We start from the raw sequence: 22,104 nt of genomic DNA, 5'->3' as shown, positions 1-22,104 counted from the left end.
GATTGCCTCCCTGGTATAAGCATGAATGACGGTGCTACACGGACAATGGTTGACGGGTCTACTGAAACCACTCTGGTCTTTGTCACATGCGTGGCAAGACTTCCAGCTGGTTCTGGTGCAAGCGCAATGAGTTTGAGGATGAGGTGTCCTGAGCAAGGCGATGAAGACGTGGACGAGGTAAGGGGATGTCAATTGGAGCTGGAGGGTCAGGCTTTTTGTGGTTTAGGTGAACCTTTTTTTTCTAAATGCGATTTCTGCAAAAAGGCTCTGAGGACTAAAAAAAAAGTAATGTAAAATGTATGAGGTGAGCAGTAGGAGCATGAATGGTAATTAGTTATAGGCAAAATCTGATGACAGGTTCCCTTAAAAGACAAGTATTAAATGCTCCAAGCCAACATTTTTCTTGTAAGTAGTTTGACTTTGTCAGGCCAAATTGTTATAATTTCTTAATATTACTAGATCTAAATCCTGGAGGCAATTCAACTTCTTTGTGCTATATTAAGTGGCTGAAAGCTGAAATTCCAAACCACAACCGGTTAGGCCCGATATTCTGTCCACAAAAAAAAAAAAATGGATGTTTGAAAAACTGCTTCCATGTGCATTCCGTTTTTCCTCACCTCCATCAATAGAAAGGGCTAGATGAAAAAAAAAAATCTATTACTTCACAAAAAAGAAAATGTATCAATGTGTCACAGCTGTAAATGTGAAGTAAGGGCTGCCACAGACAGAAAAATTGCAAACCTAGTAAAAACTCGACATCCAGAGTCCATCTGGTTCTGCTAAACTGAACTTCGATCACCATAGGGTTTTTTTTTTTACGTTCTGTAAGGTAGAACCATGTGGGATCTGGGAGCTGTAGACATGCAGCCATATCATGAGGGTCTGAAAGTGACCCAAGTAAAAGTTGTGATTGGGTTTCCCGATCATACTTTGAGCTGTTTTGCAGGAAAATAAATTTTAAGCCTCATTCAGACGGCTATTCCGATTTAGGTCCACAAAAAAAAAAAAAAAAAAAAGCATCTCAACTCATATCAACGTCCATTTCTTTTGCAATACCCATAGATGAATGAGTATCGGACAGAACAATGACAAGAACAGCACATGCTGCGACTTTATCCACGTGGGCCAACAGTTCATGCAGACTGTCCATCTTCCTTTTAAAAAGGGGTTGGGCCAAAGAGAAAGGGTGTGTAGAACAAGATTTCTAGAAACCGGATTCCAAAAAAGTTGGGACACTAAACAAATTGTGAATAAAAACTGAATGCAATAATGTGGAGATGGCAAATGTCAATATTTTATTTGTAATAGAACGTAGATGACAGATCAAACGTTTAATCCGAGTAAATGTATCATTTTAAAGGAAAAATACGTTGATTCCAATTTTCACGGTGTCAACAAATCCCAAAAAAGTTGGGACAAGTAGCAATAAGAGGCTGGAAAAAGTAAATTCGAGCATAACGAAGAGCTGGAAGACCAATTAACACTAATTAGGTCAATTGGCAACATGATTGGGTATAAAAAGATCTTCTCAGAGTGGCAGTGTCTCTCAGAAGCCAAGCTGGGTAGAGGATCACCAATTCCCACAATGTTGCGCAGAAAGATAGTGGAGCAATATCAGAAAGGTGTTACCCAGCGAAAAATTGCAAAGACTTTGCATCTATCATCATCAACTGTGCATAACATCATGCGAAGATTCAGAGAATCTGGAACAATCTCTGTGCGTAAGGGTCAAGGCCGTAAAACCATACTGGATGCCCATGATCTCCGGGCCCTTAAACGACACTGCACCACAAACAGGAATGCTACTGTAAAGGAAATCACAGAATGGGCTCAGGAATACTTCCAGAAACCATTGTCAGTGAACACAATCCACCGTGCCATCCGCCGTTGCCAGCTGAAACTCTACAGTGCAAAGAAGAAGCCATTTCTAAGCAAGATCCACAAGCTCAGGTGTTTTCACTGGGCCAGGGATCATTTAAAATGGAGTGTGGCAAAATGGAAGACTGTTCTGTGGTCAGACGAGTCATGATTCGAAGTCTTTTTGGAAATCTGGGACGCCATGTCATCCGGACCAAAGAGGACAAGGACAACCCAAGTTGTTATCAACGCTCAGTTCAGAAGCCTGCATCTCTGATGGTATGGGGTTGCATGAGTGAGTGTGGCATGGGCAGCTTGCATGTCTGGAAAGGCACCATCAATGCAGAAAAATATATTCAGGTTCTAGAACAACATATGCTCCCATCCAGACGTCATCTCTTTCAGGGAAGACCCTGCATTTTTCAACAAGATAATGCCAGACCACATTCTGCATCAATCACAACATCATGGCTGCGTAGGAGAAGGATCCGGGTACTGAAGTGGCCAGTCTGCAGTCCAGATCTTTCACCTATAGAGAACATTTGGCGCATCATAAAGAGGAAGGTGCAACAAAGAAGGCCCAAGACGATTGAACAGTTAGAGGCCTGTATTAGACAACATCTACTTTGTTGTTTTGGCCTGTTCTCTGTCAGTTTGAACCCACCTACAACACTGGGCCACTTTAGTTTTTTTCCAGGGCCACTTCCAGTTCAAACAGTTCCCAATCAGCCCCTGCCCAGAACCAAATGTTTGAGAAGTCCTGATCTAGAATGTCAATAGAAATATTTCAAATGGAACTATAGTTCAAGGGTTGTCTCACCTCAGCAAATGGCATTTATCACGCAGATAAAGTTAATACAAGGCACTTACTAATGTATTGTTATTATCCATATTGCCTCCTTTACTGACTGGATTCATTTTTCCATCAAATTATACACTGCTCGTTTCCAGGGGTTATGGCCACCGTTGCAGTGCAGATACGAGTTGGCTCAGACAGGAACTGCTGTACATGTCTGCCTATGCAAGCTCCCATAATCCTGGCCACCAGAGAGGGCAGCGTTTTTTCCTATAGTGTGCAAGCATGGCCACTGGTGCTGGAATGCAGGGTGGTCGTAAACCCCTGGATACAAGCAGTGTATAATGTGATGGAAAAATGAATAAAGTAAGTACCTTGTATTAAAGGGGTTGTCTCACTTCAGCAAATGGCATTTAACATGTAGAGAAAGTTAATACAAGGCACTCCACTTACTGTACAAAAAAGTGCCGCCCTCTCTGCTTGCCAGAACCGTTTTACTATAGTGTGCAAGCACGACCACTGCTGATGGATTGCAGGGTGGCCATAACCATTGAAACGAGCAATGTATAATGTAATAGAAAAACAAATCCAGCCAGCAAAAGAAGGAATATTGACAATCACAATACATTACTAAGTGGATTGTATTAACCTTCTCTACATGATAAATGCCACTTGCTGAAGTGAGACAACGCCTTTAAAGGGGTATTCCGGTAGGTAAAAGTTTGGATAGGGGATAACTATCAGATTGGTGGGGGTCCTACCGCTGGGACCCCCACCAATCACAAGAACCTTGGGCCCCGTACCTCCTGCAGGCCCCCTGCTGCTCCCCTGAAATGACTGGAGTGGCCGTTCACACATGTGCACGGCCGCACCATTCATTTCTATTGGAGTTCCGAGATAGCTGAGTACAGAGCCTGACTATCTCGGGAACTCCCATAGAAATGAATGGAGCGGCACAGAGTGAACCATCGATCACTTTTCACTGACAGAATCAAACAGGACAATGTCTGTCCCTCCCAGATCAGTATTGCTGTAGTAACTGTACGCGTACACCTGAAGCTAAGAAGGATCAGCATTGACCAGCACTTCTGTATTAAGTCTCAAAGGAGAAACGCCAGGAACTGTGTAAGAACCAGAGCAGCCTCCAAGGGAATAGTGTTACAAGGGTATTCTGGTTTCATGATACTGATGACCTATCCCCAGGATAGGTCATCAATATCAGATCAGTGGCGGTCTGACTCCCGACACCCCCATGATCAGCTGTTTGAAGGGCCACCATGTGAGCGCTTACCTGTCGGACTCCCGCCAATCTGATACATAAGCAGAATACCCCATAACTACTCACAGGACTGCACTGTGGTGTGAATGTAGCCTTGTAATAAAGCAGGACAGCGGAGGGAATTACGACTCTCATCAGATCTGTCACCAGCAGTTTTATGACTTGCGTGCACAACGGGTGACAGCAGGATTAGGTCGGCTGTTTTAAAATGGCGAACCTTGTGCATGAAAGTAGTTTGGGCCTTTCCTGTAGTTCTGCGGTGGATAACTAAGATGTGCCTGTCAGTGTGAGGCCTAGGTATAAAACGTAAGGCAATGAATGGTTGTTCTAAGGGGCTCTGCTGACAGATTTTAAGGTCAATGGTGGAAGGAAGAGGCTTCCAGTAAAACATTTCTAACCTTCTAATAGCTATATGAAGGCCTGAACCACATCACAGTATTATCCGGCCATGTGACCAACAAAGGACACATGGACAATCCAGGGACCCATTAGGGTATGGCCACGCCGAGCGCACATGCTGCAGTCAGGATGTGGCTGAATATTGCACGGCCATGGTTAATAGAAGCACAGTTTTGCGGGTTACCGTGAGGTGATGGAAAAACAAATCCAGCCAGCAAAGGAAGCAATATGGACAGTCACAATACATTAGTCAGTGCCTTGTGCTAACTTTATCTACATGATAAATGCCACTTACTGAAGTGAGACAACCCCCTAACAATGAAGACTGAATAAACAATGAGGTTACAATTAGTTAATGTGATGCTGCTCTGGCTCGTACGGCCGGAAGGTACGTGGCCACAAGGCAGTCTCTCCCTTTGGCCATACCTTTAAAGGGGTTATGCAAGAATGGGGAAGGTTTTGGTAAACTCCCGCCCCTTCCCCTGACTACTTTACCATACCAGTAAAGGGACGATTACTTACCTGCTTCCTGGCTCCCCCCTCCTTCTCCTCTAGGCCTGCAATGCCCGGCTGGGCTTCCTCAATGCCAACATCTGGCTTGACATTGCTACAGCCAATTGCTGTTGCCACTCCCCCCCCCATTCTTGCACAACACCAGGAGAGTGGTTCAAGACACATGCCCGTTTTTTCTGTCGAAGACTCGTATAGGTACAGAAAAAACGGACATGCATGGACATTCAAATGGAATGACGTAAGAGTTTGGATTACAAGGTTCGGGGTTCTCTAAGAATTCTGTTATGGATTCTGCTACCATGGACCACCATAACGTATGGTCCGTGGTAGCGGAATCAATAACAGAATTCTTAGATAACCCGGACCTTGTACGCCAAACTTAAAACAAACACTACATATGTCTGCTTTTTGTTGAGGTAAAAATCGGAACAGCCATCAGAATCAGACCTAAATGTGAACCTGTCTTTAAGGCCTTGTTCACACAGTGCAGTTTTTGATGTATTTTATCACCCAAAGGCCTCATGCACACGGCCGTGTTCCGCGGCCGAGAGCGGTCCGTGGTAACCCGGCCGGGATTCCTGCTGACAGCAGGAGCGCACGGCGTCATTGGTTGCTATGACGCCGTGCGCTTCATGCCACCCCTGCTGTACAGTGATACACAGGTATGATCTATACGAGTGTATTACTGTACAGCAGCGGCTGCATGAAGCGCACGGCGTCATAGCAACCAATGATGCCGTGCGCTCCTGCTGTCAGAAGGAATCCTGTCTGGGTTACCACTGACCGCTCTCAGCCGCGGAACACGGCCGTGTGCATGAGGCCAAAACAGGGACTGGTTACAAATAAGTAAATGCGTTTTATTCGCTTTCTTTTCGAATGTTTCTTGTGTAAGGTTCGTCCAGAAAAAGCTAATTTGTTGCGGACTATTTCTGCAGTGATAAAGGAAGGACCGTCACTCGCGCTTAATTTTTGATGCAGAATTTAATTTCAGTCACATATTAAATCATAGTGACGCGTTTCAGCACTCAAATGTGCTTTCATCAGACTATACCTGGTTCGTCCAGAAAAAGCTAATTTGTTGTGGACTATTTCTGCAGTGAATCCGGAGAAAGCCACAGGGAAATATGCACCAAACTGTGCTGATTTTTTCTTTTTTTGAAGATTTCTCTCCCGGAAAAAAAAAATATATATACTCACCTCCGCTGGCACCCCTGTGGCAAGACTGATCTCTGTGCCTGACCCCTTCATATGTGAGCCTGTGCTGCAGAGACATTTCCCATCTACACAATTGTCTGGAACAAATCTGATATTTCTAACCATAAAGATTCATTCCTGGCTATGTCCGAACGCTGCATGAAAAGTTATGGTGGGGGTCCGGCCGCTATGACCCCTGCCAAGTGCTAGAACAGAGGCAGCAGGCCCAGGAAGGCACTTCTCCTGCTGGATCAGCTTTTTCTGGAGGCAAAGTGGTTGACACAATGACGGACAATACTGACGCCGCCGAAAAAAAGACAAGCAGAGCCGACGGGATATGCTCTTAGCAGAGTGGTCGGAGCCCACCGATCTGACAGTAAATCCTATGTTACCATTTCTTACTTTCCAGGAAATGACATCTGACCCTCGCTAGGTTGTCACCAGGCTTTCCCATGCCCCTGAATGACAGCGCTGCTGACCCCCTGTAGTAATACAGGGGACGCGCTGCTGCATGTCCAGGCACATATCCCATTCAGGTGTCTAGGAAAGCAGGGTGAAGCTGTGATTAGGCCTTCTTCACGCGTCATCATGTATGTGCTGTTCGTGGTCTCCATGTATCACGGAAGCATGCCCTATTTTGTCTGTGGCTACGGATCAAGCACATTACACTCCAACCACGGACATGACACGGATGTTATCCATGTTTGGTTGGCGGTTTTCATGGATCGTTGATAGGACATGCCCTGGAAATTACTTTTCAGCCCAGTGGAACACAGATGACATGAAGGACAAAAAACGGACACACGGACCAAACACGGATGACCCAGTGACCATCTTATCACGGATGTGTGAAAGAGACCTTACCGCCACAAAGAAGGACTTACAATTCTGCAAAGTACTATAGTTCCACTTTCATTTTGGGGGATGCACTGGGTACAAAACGCTATCACCAGGGGCGTAGCTAAAAGCTCATGGGCCCTGGTGCAAGAGTTCTGCTTGGGACCCGTCCCTCAGTGCTTGTTGGCAAGGGGCAGGGGAGCACAAAGCCTTCCTGCTGCCTGAGGCAAACATTGAAAGGGCACCCCCTCATGCCAAATTCTTAACCTAACCCCTTCCCTCCAGCCAGAGGTGTAAATTGACCAGTATGCACTTTCTATAATGCCAGTGTCTTATGTGGCACAAGGGTCTTTGGGCCCCCTCAGGCTCCTGGGCACGGTAGCGACTGCTACCTCTGCACCCCCTATAGCTACATTAGCGGGCACAGCAAGGGGTGCCCAGAAAGAGAGGTCTAGGCTGGGGGTGGCTATAAGGAAGTCAGGTTAGTGGCCAGGGAGCTGTGCAGGTACTTTCCTGGCCATCCTGCCAGAATGCATGCCAAGGGTCCCTGAGCTTTCATGCCCGCAGTGACAGGTGAGCCGGGCACTTACCATTCCTGCTGTCACTGGAAGGTGCTGCCGATGCCAGTGGCGTTACCGCCGATGCTGCAGCGGGCGCTGAGGAGGGTGCAGCTGCGGCTCCCGCTGGGGCTGCTGCCATGCCTCCCACTGCAGCCGCCGCCGCCGCCGCCGCCGTGGCTCCATTATCCTGCTCGTCCCCGCTACTGTTCGCCCGCTTGCTCTTCTTGCCCTTGCTGTTCTTCACGTTAGGCATTGCGGAGCCCGCAGTCAGCTCAGCGCATAGAGCCTTCAGCTGCTCGCCCCGCCGGCCTCCATGGTGGCCGGATAGCTGGAAACAAGCGCTACGTGCTGTCCTTCAGGCAGGGAGGCATGCAGTGTGCCCAGAGCCCGGGGACATGGGTGGCTGTGTTTGCAGCCAGGGATAGAAGGCGTGTCTCGTTGTTTTGATTCTGCTTTCCGTGCATTCGGCCCCTCCCCTCTGTCAGTTTTCCCTGTCTCTTGTGACGTCACGGGCCAGCGGCCCATCCCTTTGTGACGTCACCGCACGTTCCCTCAGGGCCGCCCTCCATCCAGTCCATGTCCGCACCCTCCGCTCCTTCCAATCCGTGGCGGGAGTCGCGTTGTGGGGCGTGTGTACTGCAGCATTTCTCTCATGACACAATGGAATGGAGGGAAACTATGCGTAGTGGTGTTCTCTGGGAATCCAGGAGATACCAGAACTGCTGGGCCACCTCAGCACAAGGCCATTCATAAATGTGTATGCCTCCTGCACACCTAGCGCCAATAAAATGATAAATGCTTCAAAATGGCACCAAAGACATACCTCAAATTGTGGACAGCCCAACAAAATGATGCACCTAGTGCATGGGGGAGGGGGGGAGATGCCAAAAATACCACAAAAGAAGAAAAATAAAGCACTGGGCTCCCGCAACGCTTTTTCCTGACGTATAAAGGCTCATGCGCATGGCTGTTGCCGTTTTTGCAGTCCGCCTGCTGTGTGTGTTCTGCATTTTGCGGAATGTCCTGCTCTCTTTAGAACATGTCCTATCCTTGTCCGTAAAACAGACAAGAATAGAAAGTAAATATTCATTTCGCCTCTTTTTTCCACATCACACTTTTTAAATCCGTCAGTGGGAAAAAACACAAAGTGTAAATTACCGCTCAGCTTTCCCATTGAAATCAATGGGAGGTGGATGGCATGCATTTTCTGTGTGGATTTTAGGAATGGAATCTCCTAAACGCTGTATGTAGTTTATGTGGATTTTCCGCACAGATTTTTGCGCAGCTTTCCATGTGTTTACGCACTACAATCCACATGTGGTACTTTCGAATCTGTGCGTAACGCGCACTGTGTGCATGTACCCCAACGACATAGTTGCCAACAGTCCAGAATTTGATGGGAGCGTCCTTGTTTTTTTATCCACTTCCCGACCAGCACCATACATGTACAGCATTGGCCTGGTCTTTATAGATAGCGCCCGCTTGCCAGCGCAGCAGACTCCTAGGGCTAATGTCCGCGATTGGCGTTACATTTAACCCCTCAGATGCCGTGGTGAAACATGACCATGGCATGAGAGCTAAAAACTGTGCCTGCAATGGTTCCCCCCAATGTTGATCGGAGGAGACATTCATCTCCTGTGGCAGCCTTGGTCCTAGTGAATGATCCCCGGCTGCCGCAGCCTGTAGCGGGGCTCCACGGGAACATAGCAAAATTCTCATAGACTTCAATGCTAATGCACTGGCGTCTATGACAAAAGCAATCTGATCATTGCATGTTCAAGTTCCCTTGGGGGAACTTTTAAAAAGTGTTAAAAAAAAAAAGTATAAAGAGAATTTCAAAATTAAAATCACCTCCCTTTCCCCAAAATAAAAATAAAAAATACACATCATGGGCATCGCAACGTCTGAAAACAGCCATACTATTAAAATATAAAATTATTTATCCCATACGGCAAACTGCGTAACAGAAAAATAAATCAAAATGACCGATTCAACGTTTTTTGGTTGCTTCACCTCCCCCAAAAATTGAATAAATAGCGATTCAAAAGTAATACACCGCCCAAAATGGTATCAATGAAAAGTACATATTGCCCTGCAAAAAATGAGACTCCACAAAAAAATAAAGTTATGGGGGTCAGAATTTGGCAATCAAGAGGCCAAAAATTTATATATATTTTTTTCAAATATTTTTTTAAGTATTAAAACACAAGAACTATATAAATGTGATATCGCCATAATTGTACTGACCCGGAGAATAAAGGTTAACATGTCAGTTTTACTGAATAGGGAAAGCCATAAAAACAAAACCCATCAAATTGGTATTGTTTGTTTTTTTTTGCATTTTTTCCCAATTCCACCTCATTTGGAAAAAAAATTCCACTACATTGTATGCAATAATAAATGGTGTCATTAGTACAACTTGTCCCACAGAAAACAAGCCCTCATATGGTTAAGTGAATAAAAATAATAAAGTTATGGCTCTGGGAAGGCCGGTTGGAAAAAAAGGAAACAAAAACGGAAAATTTTAAAAAGGTTAAAGGGGTTCTGCACTTTGTTTTAACTGATGATCTATCCTCTGGATAGATCATCAGCTTCTGATCGGCGGGGGTCCGACACCCGGGACCCCCACCGATCAGCTGTTTTAGAAGGCAATGCTCCAGTAGCGCCGCGGCCTTCTCACTGTTTACCGCCGGCCCACTGACGTCACGACTAGTATCAACTAGCGTGGGCGCGGCTAAGCTCCATTCAAGTGAACAGAGCTTAGCCCCGTCCACGCTAGTTGATACTAGTCGTGACGTCAGTGGGCCAGCGGTAAACAGTGAGAAGGCCGCGGCGCTGCTGGAGCGCCGCTGCCTGAGCGCCGCTGCCTTCTCAAACAGCTGATCAGCGGAGGTCCCGGGTGTCGGACCCCCGCCGATCAGAAGCTGATGATCTATCCAGAGGATAGATCATCAGTTAAAACAAAGTGCAGAACCCCTTTAAAGTGATAATCTCATCTATGGCTATTGTTGGGCAATATACTCTCTTGCCTAACGTGTCCCTGTCTCCAGATTTCGGTGATCAGCTTGAATTAAGTCTATCCGGTACCGGGAGAATTAATCAGATGAACACTAAACACATTTCTAGTTCCAATCCATTCTGGTTTATTTCACAGTTGGCAACAGGGATGGACTGGGACAATAAAGTGGCCCTGGACTTCAGCCAGACCGGCCCACTTTATTTTTCCCAAACACACTCAAAAAAGGGGTTATGTCTCTTCAGCAAGTGGCATTTATCTTGTAGAGAAAGTTAATACAAGGCACTTACTAATGTATTGTGATTGTCCATATTGCTTCCTTTGCTGGCGGGAGTCATTTTTCCATCACATTATGCACTGCTCGTTTCCATGGTTTTGACCACCCTGTAATCCAGCAGCGGTGGTCGTGCTTGCACACTATAGGAGTAGCCGGGATTGTGGGAGTGCACATAGTTTGGTGCTTTTTTCGACCACCAATGCTGGATTACAGGGAGGTCGTAACCATGATGACGAGCCATGTATAATGTGCTGGGAGACATTTTGTCTCTATGGCACTATCTGCCCTAATAGTGATACAGTGCCCACATAGAGCACGATAGTGCCCTCCTATTCACAGAAAAATAGCGCATTTGTACCCATATAGTACCTACCTAGGTGCATAGAAAGTGCCATACTTTGGCTCTATGTCGGCACTGTATGACTGTGGCCAAAGTACTGTAGGTTTTCACTTTAGGTAGGTACTGTATGGCACCATAAGCAAGAAATACACCATTTATCTGTGCATAACATGGCGCTATCTGAGCACTGTATGACCGTGGGAAGACCTGGGCATACTATGCTCAGATAAGTTGTGTATTTAGTGTCTACAGTGCCCACAAAGTGCCATATCATACCTACCTAGAGCTAAAACGTGGGCAGAAAGTGCCATACTTTGCCTATAATAGTCTGTCTACACAAGTATGGCGCTTTCCGAGTATGGGTTCTATATGGCACTATGTGGGCACGACAGGCACTAAATGCGCCATTTATCTGTGGATAGTATGGCACTATCTGCCCACAATCATACAGTGCCCACATAGAACCAAATATCGCCGTACCGTACCCACACTATTATATGGCAGTGCCCAGAGCGCCATATGTTGACTATGTGGGCAGATAGTGCCCTACTATGCCCAGATAAATAGTGCCCTTAGTGACTGCAGTGCCACACTGTACCCACCTAGAGCCAATCTGTGCACAGAAAGTGCCATACTTTGTCCACAGTGACAAAGTGCCCTTTCTGTGCACAGTCTGGCACTGGCTCCAGGTAGGTATTCTACTACACGTGGGGGCACAGCGGCAGCGCTCATCTCTTTAGTAAAGAGTCTTTACTACGGTCTACCTTACATATTCAGCTCCCGCCTCCAGCCTCCAGTAACAAGTGCGGGCGGCAGCGCTCACTCACTGACGTCACGCGCCTGCGCCGCCTAGTGGGAGGAGCAGGCGTGTGACGTCAGTGAGTGAGCGCCGCCCCCACACTGCCTGCTGTTACTGGAGCTTTACGCCCCTGATGCCTGATTGCCTGGCGGCCCTGGCCGGCCCATAATTCGATCGGCCCACCGGGATTCTCCCGGTACTCCCGATGGCCAGTCCATCGCTGGTTGGCAAGCAGTTATAATAGAGGGGGTTGAGCTTCCTTGACATCCAATCATATGTTAGCATTAGTTTCGACCTATGGTATGATCACACATGAGCTCTGCATTAACATAATAGATGACTCATAGTAACAGCATTTGACCAATCAGGTATATACACATAGGCCAGCAAGTACTTGAGCCAAAATGACCCTATATGGTTAGAAGGCTGTTCAAACTTACAAACTAAGGAATGTATGGATATCTTGAAACCGCACAGGAAGTTTCTCACATTCCAAAAGGGGGAAGGGAGAAGGGAGATTTTGTAAGTGCTCTGACCAAATGTAATACACGTTGCTGAAAGGACAAAATGGAGTTACTTATACCCCATCAATCCCCTCTAAGAACCTTATATATATACCTAATACTATATGGTTCTTTCTCTGCTCTTCATTTGTTTGCTTGTAAGCCTTTAGGTATTCCATATACCCTTCAGGAGTATAATCCTCAGGCTTTGTTGGGGTTGTGTTTGCCTCTTCTACCTCTACCGGAGTATAGAGGAATGTTGAGTGTACCCCTCTTTCGGCCACCTTTTGACATATGGCTAGAAGGGAGGGCACACACTGCAGACAACAGCAGAGACACACTATTGCAGCGACCACGGCGAGTACCACTCCTAAAACATATCTTATTTGACCAAAGTCAGGTATTCAGCCAAAAAGTCAGTCCCACCATCCTTGGTCAACATCTTGTTTTATATGTTTTCTCATCTCCTCTAATTGGCCTATTTTATCTTTTATTCCACGGGAGTGATCTAATAAATTGAAACAACACATCCCTGCGAACGCTGAGCATCCTACACCATGTTGGAGCAATAAATAGTCAATAGTTGCCCTATTCTGCAAGCTAGCCTTTTCATATGATTGTATATCCAGCAGAATATCTTGCAGAACTGCACTAGTGATATTTATCTGTTTTACCATAAAACAGGCAAGTTTTAATATTGTCCTGTGGTTATATATGGCCAAACCTGGTACTCCTATCAAAGACATCCCTAAACTCATGTATTCTGATCTACAGAGGAGATTCACATTATAATCACAATTTTCTGGTAACTGTAGGGAAGTGTCTCTCGTGTGTCGTGTCTGCATTGCTGGAAATAGTGGTATCATTGCTAATGTCAACCTAGCTATTGTACAGGGTCCCTCTGTAATATTGGCTGGTATATATGTGTGACTAGTATTCCCACAGGCCAATACCCATCCTGTTGGTAGAGGTACATGTTTGTCTAGGGATGGTACTGTTTTTGTAATATTACATTGCATATTCTTTCCTGATACTATCTTTTTACAACTACCTAAATCTCTATCACAAATATTTGGTTTAGTCTTATTCTGCATTTTTGCTTGTATGCAGGGAGGCAATAGTGTCTCATCACAGGTGAAGTTATAACATATTCCTGCTGCTGTGACAAGACCTGTAATTATTTCTATCATATTACTTTGCAGAGTCTCATATATAGGACAGTCATAACAAGCATGATAAGGATTTACATATCCATATTTAACATCATGATCCTCCAAGTCTGTGTCATTCCATTGGGAACGTAGGAGCTCCGTCCATACATCTACTGGGGTGGGGACTGCTACCAGACATGTCTCCAAAATGTTAAATACAGATAAAGTGGTTTGGAGACAAAAGTCAGTTAAGTTCAGAGTTTTGGCCAGGTACAGCCATAAGTTCTCCTTTGTCTTCCACAGATTGTCTTCCCCTCTGCATTCTGTTTTCAGGTATATCTGTCTGTTCCACAGCCATGGGACAGTGAATAGGAGACACAAAACTGCAATTATCAAAGCACTACATTTCAGCAATCTCGAGGAATTTCCCGACTGCGTCATCTCGTTGGGGGTCAAGGCTGTCTGCCTCCGTTAGTACCCCTTCTGTATCGTCTTCGAGGTCAAGGCTGTCTGCCTCCGTTAGTACCTCTCTTTTCTTTACCAACTTAATCCTTGTGGCGTGGATCCATGTGGGCGACTGTTCAGTGAGGACTGCTGTTCTGGTGATCGCGACTACCTCGGTAGGTGGTCTGTAGGTGAAGCTTCCTGGTTCCTTTCCCTTCTTTAAGATCTTGATCATCACCTGGTCACCTATCCGGAATGGACGGGTTGATTCCTGTGAAAGAGAAGGAGACTTACAAGCAACTTATTTTTTCAGTTTTACTGAGGACCTTGATCAGATTATTACTCCTCTCTGATCAGGTCCAAGTCCCCTTCCTGCACTACCAGGGGGCGTCTTGCCCATGGTGTGAGGAAAGGCCTACCCATGAGTATCTCAATGCTGTTTATGTCCTACTCCGTGGAAATGTGCTATTAAGATGGAAGCACTGTGTTGGGGAATGCATAGCTTCCCCTCTTCGCAGACTAATCCTATCTCAGGATTTTTCTGCAATACTGAATAACACCAGTCTTACTGTTCCTGTTCAGTGGCATACCACTGAAGATCAGTAAGCATTTGCAACATCTCAGGGGTTGGAGGTGCCAAACATGGCATCTCCCAATGGTTACACAAACCTGTGAGGTTGCATTTGGCCACTCATTTCGCCACCTTAACTGCCAGTGCATTGCCCTGTGAGACATGATCCTTACCATCTGCTGTCGTGAATCCTCTCCTCTGCCAGATCATACCATGGTCCCACACTACCCCATGTGTGTACCTACTCTCAGTATGAATGGTGACAGGTCTATCAGTATGTAGAATACATGTCCTAGTGAGTGCAATGAGCTCAGCTGCCTGCTGTGTTGAGTGTGGATGTCCTTGAGTAGGCCTACAACATCATGAGTGGTGTGAAAAATGGTGTAATGTCACATTGTGAAAGAATTTGTCAACTCTTACCATCATAGCACAGGCTGCAAGAGAACACAGACATGCCGACATCCCTTGAACAGAGGTGGGCATTACCTTTGAGAAAAACACACAAGGACGCAACTTGCCTCCGTTTTCTTGTGTCAGTACACCCGCCATGGTTTTACAATTTTGGCGTGCAAACATGTGGAAGGGCATATTATAGTCAGGGAGGCCCAGCCCTGGACTCAACATGAGCGAACATTTCAGATAATCAAATGCATTGTACATTTCAGAAGACCATTTAATCAAATCTGGATTTTCTTCCAGAGTGGCTTGCCTCAAAACATTGTCATAGTAGGAGCAATCAGGAATCCATTGTCTACAGTAATTTATCATACCAAGGAAAGATAACATTTCCTTCCTGGTGTGCGGGGCGACCAAACCCGCAATAGACTGGACTCTTTCTGCGCTGATTCTCCGTTCACTTTTTGTGAGGACAAAAGCCCAAGTATTCAACCTGCATTTTACACCATTGCATTTTCTTAAGTGTCACTTAGTGATCATATCCTGACAATCATTATAACAGTGATAAACCATCCTGAATGCTGGCCTCCGCTGACATGCTACACAGTAATAAATCATCGACATATTGCAGCAGCACAGAACCTTGGGGGGGGGGGTGGGTACCATGGTTCTAACATCGCTTGGAGGACTATGCTGTACACTACAGTTGAATCAGCATATCCCTGGGGCATTTCTGCACCAGGTCAGTTGACGTCTGTCAAAGGAAAAAGCAAAAAGTAGTCTGGTTATCTTATCAACTGGGATAGAAAAGAATGCATTTTTCAGATCTATCACACTGAACCAAACAGCGTCTGCTGGAATGGCAGATAAATAATTAAGTGACATCAGGTACCACAGGAGCTATAGGCACAATGACGTTGTTGATGGCCCCTAAATCCTGTACAAAGCGGGTAGTACCATCTGCCTTTGTCACTCTTTGGTCCGTCCTCTGTCTGCCATTAGTATCCTAGCTGTCCATACGAACAGAGCTCTGATGTTAAGCACAACACTTAACATGTAACATGTAACTGCAAACATTGAAACGAACAGATCTGACAATACAGACATGAACACACAAAGGGCCCATAAAAACTTTTCATTGACTTCAATAAATAAAAATGCACAGCTTGATCAATGCTGTTGGTACCAATAAAAACCAAAAACTTCCAAGAAAAATAAAAATAAAATTCTCAATGCGCATATTTAAAAACAAATACCGTACTCCATACGCATTCATATACATTTTTCATGTACTCATTTTCATTAACAACTTATAACTTCGCCCTTACACATAAAATATGAATTGCACACACAGCTCTGCTACAAACATACCACTCAGAGCCACACCCATTCACATCCCACTGAATCATGTATCTTTCACCTAATCACACAATTTCTTTGTTACATTCCAAACACAGCTTTCCTGGAAACAGATAGCCACACCACACCCAGAATTGCTGATGGTCTGTCACTGTGAAACAATATACATGTTATAATCATACAGTCATTTTGTTAAAATTCAAATCATCTTATATGCCATGTGTTTTTTTGTTTAGTGTTACACACATCGCCACTTATTCTATATAATTCCCCCTTCCCCCATTTCCTTTGCCTTGCATCTCTTATTTCAGGAATGTGTAAGCAGGGGAAGTAAAGCAATCCATCACAGGACGTTCAACTGTCCCACATGTTCCTCAAACTTTTACTCATATCTGAATAAGGACTTAAAATGGGTGCAACCTTAGATTTATAGGATTGGACACTTCCAATTAGCATCATGGGAATAATCACTGCAGGCACATTTTAAACTAGGGTTGTCCCGATACCACTTTTTTAGGACCGAGTACAAGTACCGATACTTTTTTTCAAGTAGTCACCGATACCGAATACCGATACTTTTTTTAAATGTCATGTGACCGTTTTGGGGGATCTGTGGATCTGTGGATGACGCACTGTCATGTGGGGGATCTGTGGATGGCACTGTTATGGGGGACCTGTGGATGGCACTGTTATGGGGATCTGTGGATGGCACTGTTATGGGGATCTGTGGATGGCACTGTTATGGGGGATCTGTGGATGGCACTGTTATGGGGGATCTGTGGATGGCACTGTTATGGGGGATCTGTGGATGGCACTGTTATGGGGGATCTGTGGATGGCACTGTTATGGGGATCTGTGGATGGTGCTGTTATGGGGGATCTGTGGATGGCACTGTTATGGGGATCTGTGGATGGCACTGTTATGGGGATCTGTGGATGGCACTGTTATGGGGGATCTGTGGATGGCACTGTTATGGGGGATCTGTGGATGGCACTGTTATGGGGATCTGTGGATGGCACTGTTATGGGGGATCTGTGGATGGCACTGTTATGGGGGATCTGTGGATGGCACTGTTATGGGGATCTGTGGATGGTGCTGTTATGGGGGATCTGTGGATGGCACTGTTATGGGGATCTGTGGATGGCACTGTTATGGGGGATCTGTGGATGGCACTGTTATGGGGGATCTGTGGATGGCACTGTTATGGGGGATCTGTGGATGGCACTGTTATGGGGGATCTGTGGATGGCACTGTTATGGGGATCTGTGGATGGTACTGCTATGGGGTGGGATATCTGTGGATGGCATTGTTATGGGGTGGGGGGATCTGAGGATGGCATTGTTATTTGGTGGGGGATCTGTGGATGGTGCTGTTATAGGGGATCTGTGGATGGAACTGTTATGGGGAGGATCTGTGGATGACACTGCTATATGTCATCCACAGATCCCCCTCATAACAGTGTCCCCCAATACACCGGGCCCCGCCGCTCACCGAAGTATTTATAAACGTGAATCCTTATCCTGTTGTTAAGTTGAACTAACGCTGCCCTCTCCCATGTTCCCCTGTATCCCCCTGTATCTCCACAGCACTTACTTAAGCTTCCATAGCAGGCAGAGCGGACGGCACCAGTAACGTCACTCACTGACGTAGAGCGCCTGCTCCGCCTGCTTCATTCATAAAGTGGGCGGAGCAGGCGCTCTACGTCAGTGAGTGACGTTACTGGTGCCGTCCGCTCTGCCTGCTATGGAAGCTTAAGTAAGTGCTGTGGGGATACAGGGGGATACAGGGGAACATGGGAGAGGGCAGCGTTAGTTCAACTTAACAACAGGATAAGGATTCACGTTTATAAATACTTCGGTGAGCGGCGGGGCCCGGTGTAAGAGTACAGTGACTGCACCGGGCCCCGCCCATAGTTACGCCCATAGTATTCTATTTATGTATCGGGGCGGGGTATCGGCGGCTGAGTACCGCCGAGAAAACTCGGAATCGGTCCCGATACCGATACTAGTATCGGTATCGGGACAACCCTATTTTAAACCATCGGAACATACAATTTGGAAAGGTTATTTTTGCAAACATTATTGGATCTAATCCAATACTGGAGCCCTGTCTGGAAGATCAGGTTAGTATCTGCACAATCTGCAGATGCTTTTACCAATTACCAGCCCCCCCTCCCCCCCCCCCAACCCCCATATGGAATTCCTGAGCAGAGGAGGGGGGGTATGAGATGGGAGGGAGTTCTCTCTGAGAGCACATTTCAGAGGGAACAGGAAAAGTTCCTGTGGAACTACAAGTCACATTTTGGAATTTACAGCAGATGTGGTGGGGGAAGGGATGCCACATGGCAAACTTCTTTGTTCTCTCTATAGGATTCAAAATCCTCCATCTTCCAATTTCTCTCAGTCACTTCCATGGACACTTTAAACCATAACTCAGTATGCACCAGCCTATTATTATCCTTCAACAACTTCTCTTTTCAATTATCAATACACTTATGCATTAACTGTCCATCTTTTAGTGCTGTAATCTCTAATTCTAGGGCTATAAATCGTCACTATTTAAACACACACATATCATTAGGGCAACAAAACTTAACCAGTTCATTTCTGAACGTTTAACACAAGCCCTTTCTGATTGCAGACACTGGGGCACTTTTTTCCTTGCCATCAAATAACTTCCTGACACTGCTGTGTTTTCTCACTCACCATAGCCCCCCTTCACCATCACATGAGTTCTGATGTAACCAGTCTGTAAGCTTCTAACTACCCATGTGTTAACTAGGAAGTACTTTGTGAGACTAGACCGTGCAACATAAAGTTTACATGTTGGCAGTGATGGAAACAGAATGATTTCACAGTGGGATGTGACCGTACACTTACCACCCGGTCAACATCTCACACAGACAGATAATCTTAATACTTCTAAAATACTTATACTATATATACATAAGAGTTAATCCAAGCTTGTAACCTCCTGTTCCCTGAACAGATTATTCATATAGTGCACCCTGATATGAGCTCCCTGAGCTTCTTATAATCAACTTTTAAGCTCCCAGAGCTTTTGCGTGTCCCGGACACCGCAATCCACCGAAATCATAAATAGATGGTTCGACTTACTTGAATGAGATTTTGGTCATTGCTCCAGGTCCAAGAGGAGGACAAGAATTGATGTCTTTCACTGTAGACCTGAAGAGGACCCTCTCAATCACGGACCCGAGCCCCCAAAACTGTTGGGCAATATACTCTCTTGCCTAACGTGTCCCTGTCTCCAGATTTCGGTGATCAGCTTGAATTAAGTCTATCCGGTACCGGGAGAATTAATCAGATGAACACTAAACACATGTCTATTTCCAATCCATTCTGGTTTATTTCACAGTTGGCAAACAGTTATAATAGAGGGGGTTGAGCTTCCTTGACATCCAATCATATGTTAGCATTAGTTTCGACCTATGGTATGATCACACATGAGCTCTGCATTAACATAATAGATGACTCATAGTAACAGCATTTGACCAATCAGGTATATACACATAGGACAGCAAGTACTTGAGCCAAAATGACCCTATATGGTTAGAAGGCTGTTCAAACTTACAAACTAAGGAATGTATGGATATCTTGAAACCGCACAGGAAGTTTCACACATTCCAAAAGGGGGAAGGGAGAAGGGAGATTTTGTAAGTGCTCTGACCAAATGTAATACACGTTGCTGAAAGGACAAAATGGAGTTACTTATACCCCATCAGCTATGTTCACATCTCTGGCACAAACTCTGGTAGACAGGAAGCAAGCATTTATGCTGGAAAACCGCCAGATCCCATTATAGTGAATGGGGACCCGGTTGCTCCCTGTGGTATCTAGCCATGCTGGATACGGCAAACTCCGGTGGTCTGTGTCTCACTATAGACTACTGGAGTTTGTGCCGGAGATGTGAACCTACCCTAAGACATTTATGGTATAATCACAAGATATACCATAAATGTCTGATAGATGTGGGCTACCTCTGGGACTCAGATCCATCCTGCCTCACTCCATCCTTCTGGCCACCATGACGTCCAGGCTAGACAAGGTGGCTTGGTTTATGTAAACAGTCAAGCTCGCTGTGCTGCACCATGTACGTCCCATTCACTTCTATAGGACTTACGGAAGCACAGTGATCCCGGCCAGTCACTGCTGACAGCTTGGATATGACGACCAGCAGGACAGGGTCAGGGGACCACACTCTAGAGTTGCGGGTCCCCAATGTCGGTATGTTGTGGGCATTGGCGCACACAGTTACTCCATTTTTGCTATATGAAGATGTGTCAACTCACCTGGTTTTCTAAGAAGACTAATTTTACTATTGTTGCACCATAATTTGGGCGCAAATCAATTTAGACAGATTTATTAATGAATTGTGCCAAAATTAACAGGTGCTTGCACCATTTCACGCACAAGGGCAGATGTGACATTATTGATTCATAAAGTGCACCAGTTTTGGTGAAAAATACTGGCCTAAAGTATACCACCCAATGAAGGAAAGAGTCTGATGTTCTAAATTTCTCACACAGCATATTGCTGTCCAATTAGTAAATCTGCCCCACCATTTTTTACATTACTTCACCCGATGATTCCATGAGTTCTCCTGGTTTCTGAAGTGACCACCCAGACGACCATGTGAAACCCAGGTACTATCGTTGATAGAACAAGTGGGGGAGATTTATTATTACTAGTGTAAAGGAAATCTGGTTTAGTTGCACATAGCAACCAATCAGATTCCACCTTATATTTTTCAGAGCCCCTTTGGAAAATGAAAGGTGAAATCTTTTTTTTTTTGCAAGAAAATCTGTAAACGACTATCAGTGTGGATTTTACCCCTTTCCCCCTGTATGCATTTCGGGTGTTAGTGACAAAGCCATTTTTTTTTCATTGTCGCCTTCCATAACTTTTTTATTTTTCAGTCTATGTAGTCGTATGAGGGCTTGTATTTTTTCAGAACAAGTTGTAGTTTTTAATGGCACCATTTGGCACCATTATTCTAGCGATATGCCCCCATTGTCTGTGATGGGAATATTGCCTTTTATTAACTTCTTCTGGGAAGGTGTTGGGAAAAACAGCCATACTGCCACTGAGTTTTTATGTTATAAATTATGTGGCATTTTTTTTTTTAGAAGCAATAACATTATAACTTTATCTCTGGGTCAGTTCGATTACAGCAATACCAAATTCATATATATATATATATATATATATATATATATATATTTTCAAGTTTTCCTACTTTTGTACAATAAAAACCCCTTTTTTAGAAAAAAAAGAATTTTGCATTGCCACACCCGAGGACCCATAACTTTTTAATTTTTTCTTTATATAGAGTTTCGTGAGGGGACCACTTTTAGTTTCATTTGTATCCTTTTGGGGTGCATTATACTTTTTGATCGCTTTTAATTCTTTTTTTTATGGCAAGAAAGAGCAATTCTGGCATACTTTACAGGATAGGAATGTGTAGTGTGGTTCATTACGGATGCAGCAATATGAAATATGTGGAGGGGATTTTGATTTTGCAATTTTTTTATTTTGAAAAACTTTTTAAAACAGTTTTTAACCATTTAATAATCCCACAAGGGGCTGTACTTTTGATCGCTTCTATAATTCTCTGTATTGTTTATGCCCTGCAGAGAATTATACTGTCAGTGCTATACTGACAGTCACCAACAGGGTGTGCCAGAGAGGCACAGCCTGCTAGCATACACTGAAGGCAGGGCTGGGGCTATTATTATGTCTATGCACAGACATCAGAACCCCACAATCTAATTCATGGGGTGCCGATGCGAGACA

General features: G+C 45.0%; 1 protein-coding gene across 1 annotated transcript in view; it reads right to left on the bottom strand.

Moving 5' to 3' along the window:
- Window positions 1-7,918, bottom strand: part of HECA (hdc homolog, cell cycle regulator) — a 72,774-nt gene extending 64,856 nt beyond the window's left edge. Inside the window, exon 1 of the mRNA XM_040429231.1 lies at window positions 7,466-7,918. Coding sequence (XP_040285165.1) covers window positions 7,466-7,688 — 223 coding nt within the window. The 5' untranslated portion in view covers window positions 7,689-7,918. The remainder of the gene's footprint in view (window positions 1-7,465) is intronic.
- Window positions 7,919-22,104: the final 14,186 nt, after the last annotated feature.

Source organism: Bufo bufo, chromosome 4 (assembly GCF_905171765.1).
Source record: "Bufo bufo chromosome 4, aBufBuf1.1, whole genome shotgun sequence".
Lineage (NCBI taxonomy): Eukaryota > Metazoa > Chordata > Amphibia > Anura > Bufonidae > Bufo > Bufo bufo.
Note: the sequence above shows the minus strand (reverse complement) of the source record. Positions and strands in the feature narration are given on the sequence as shown.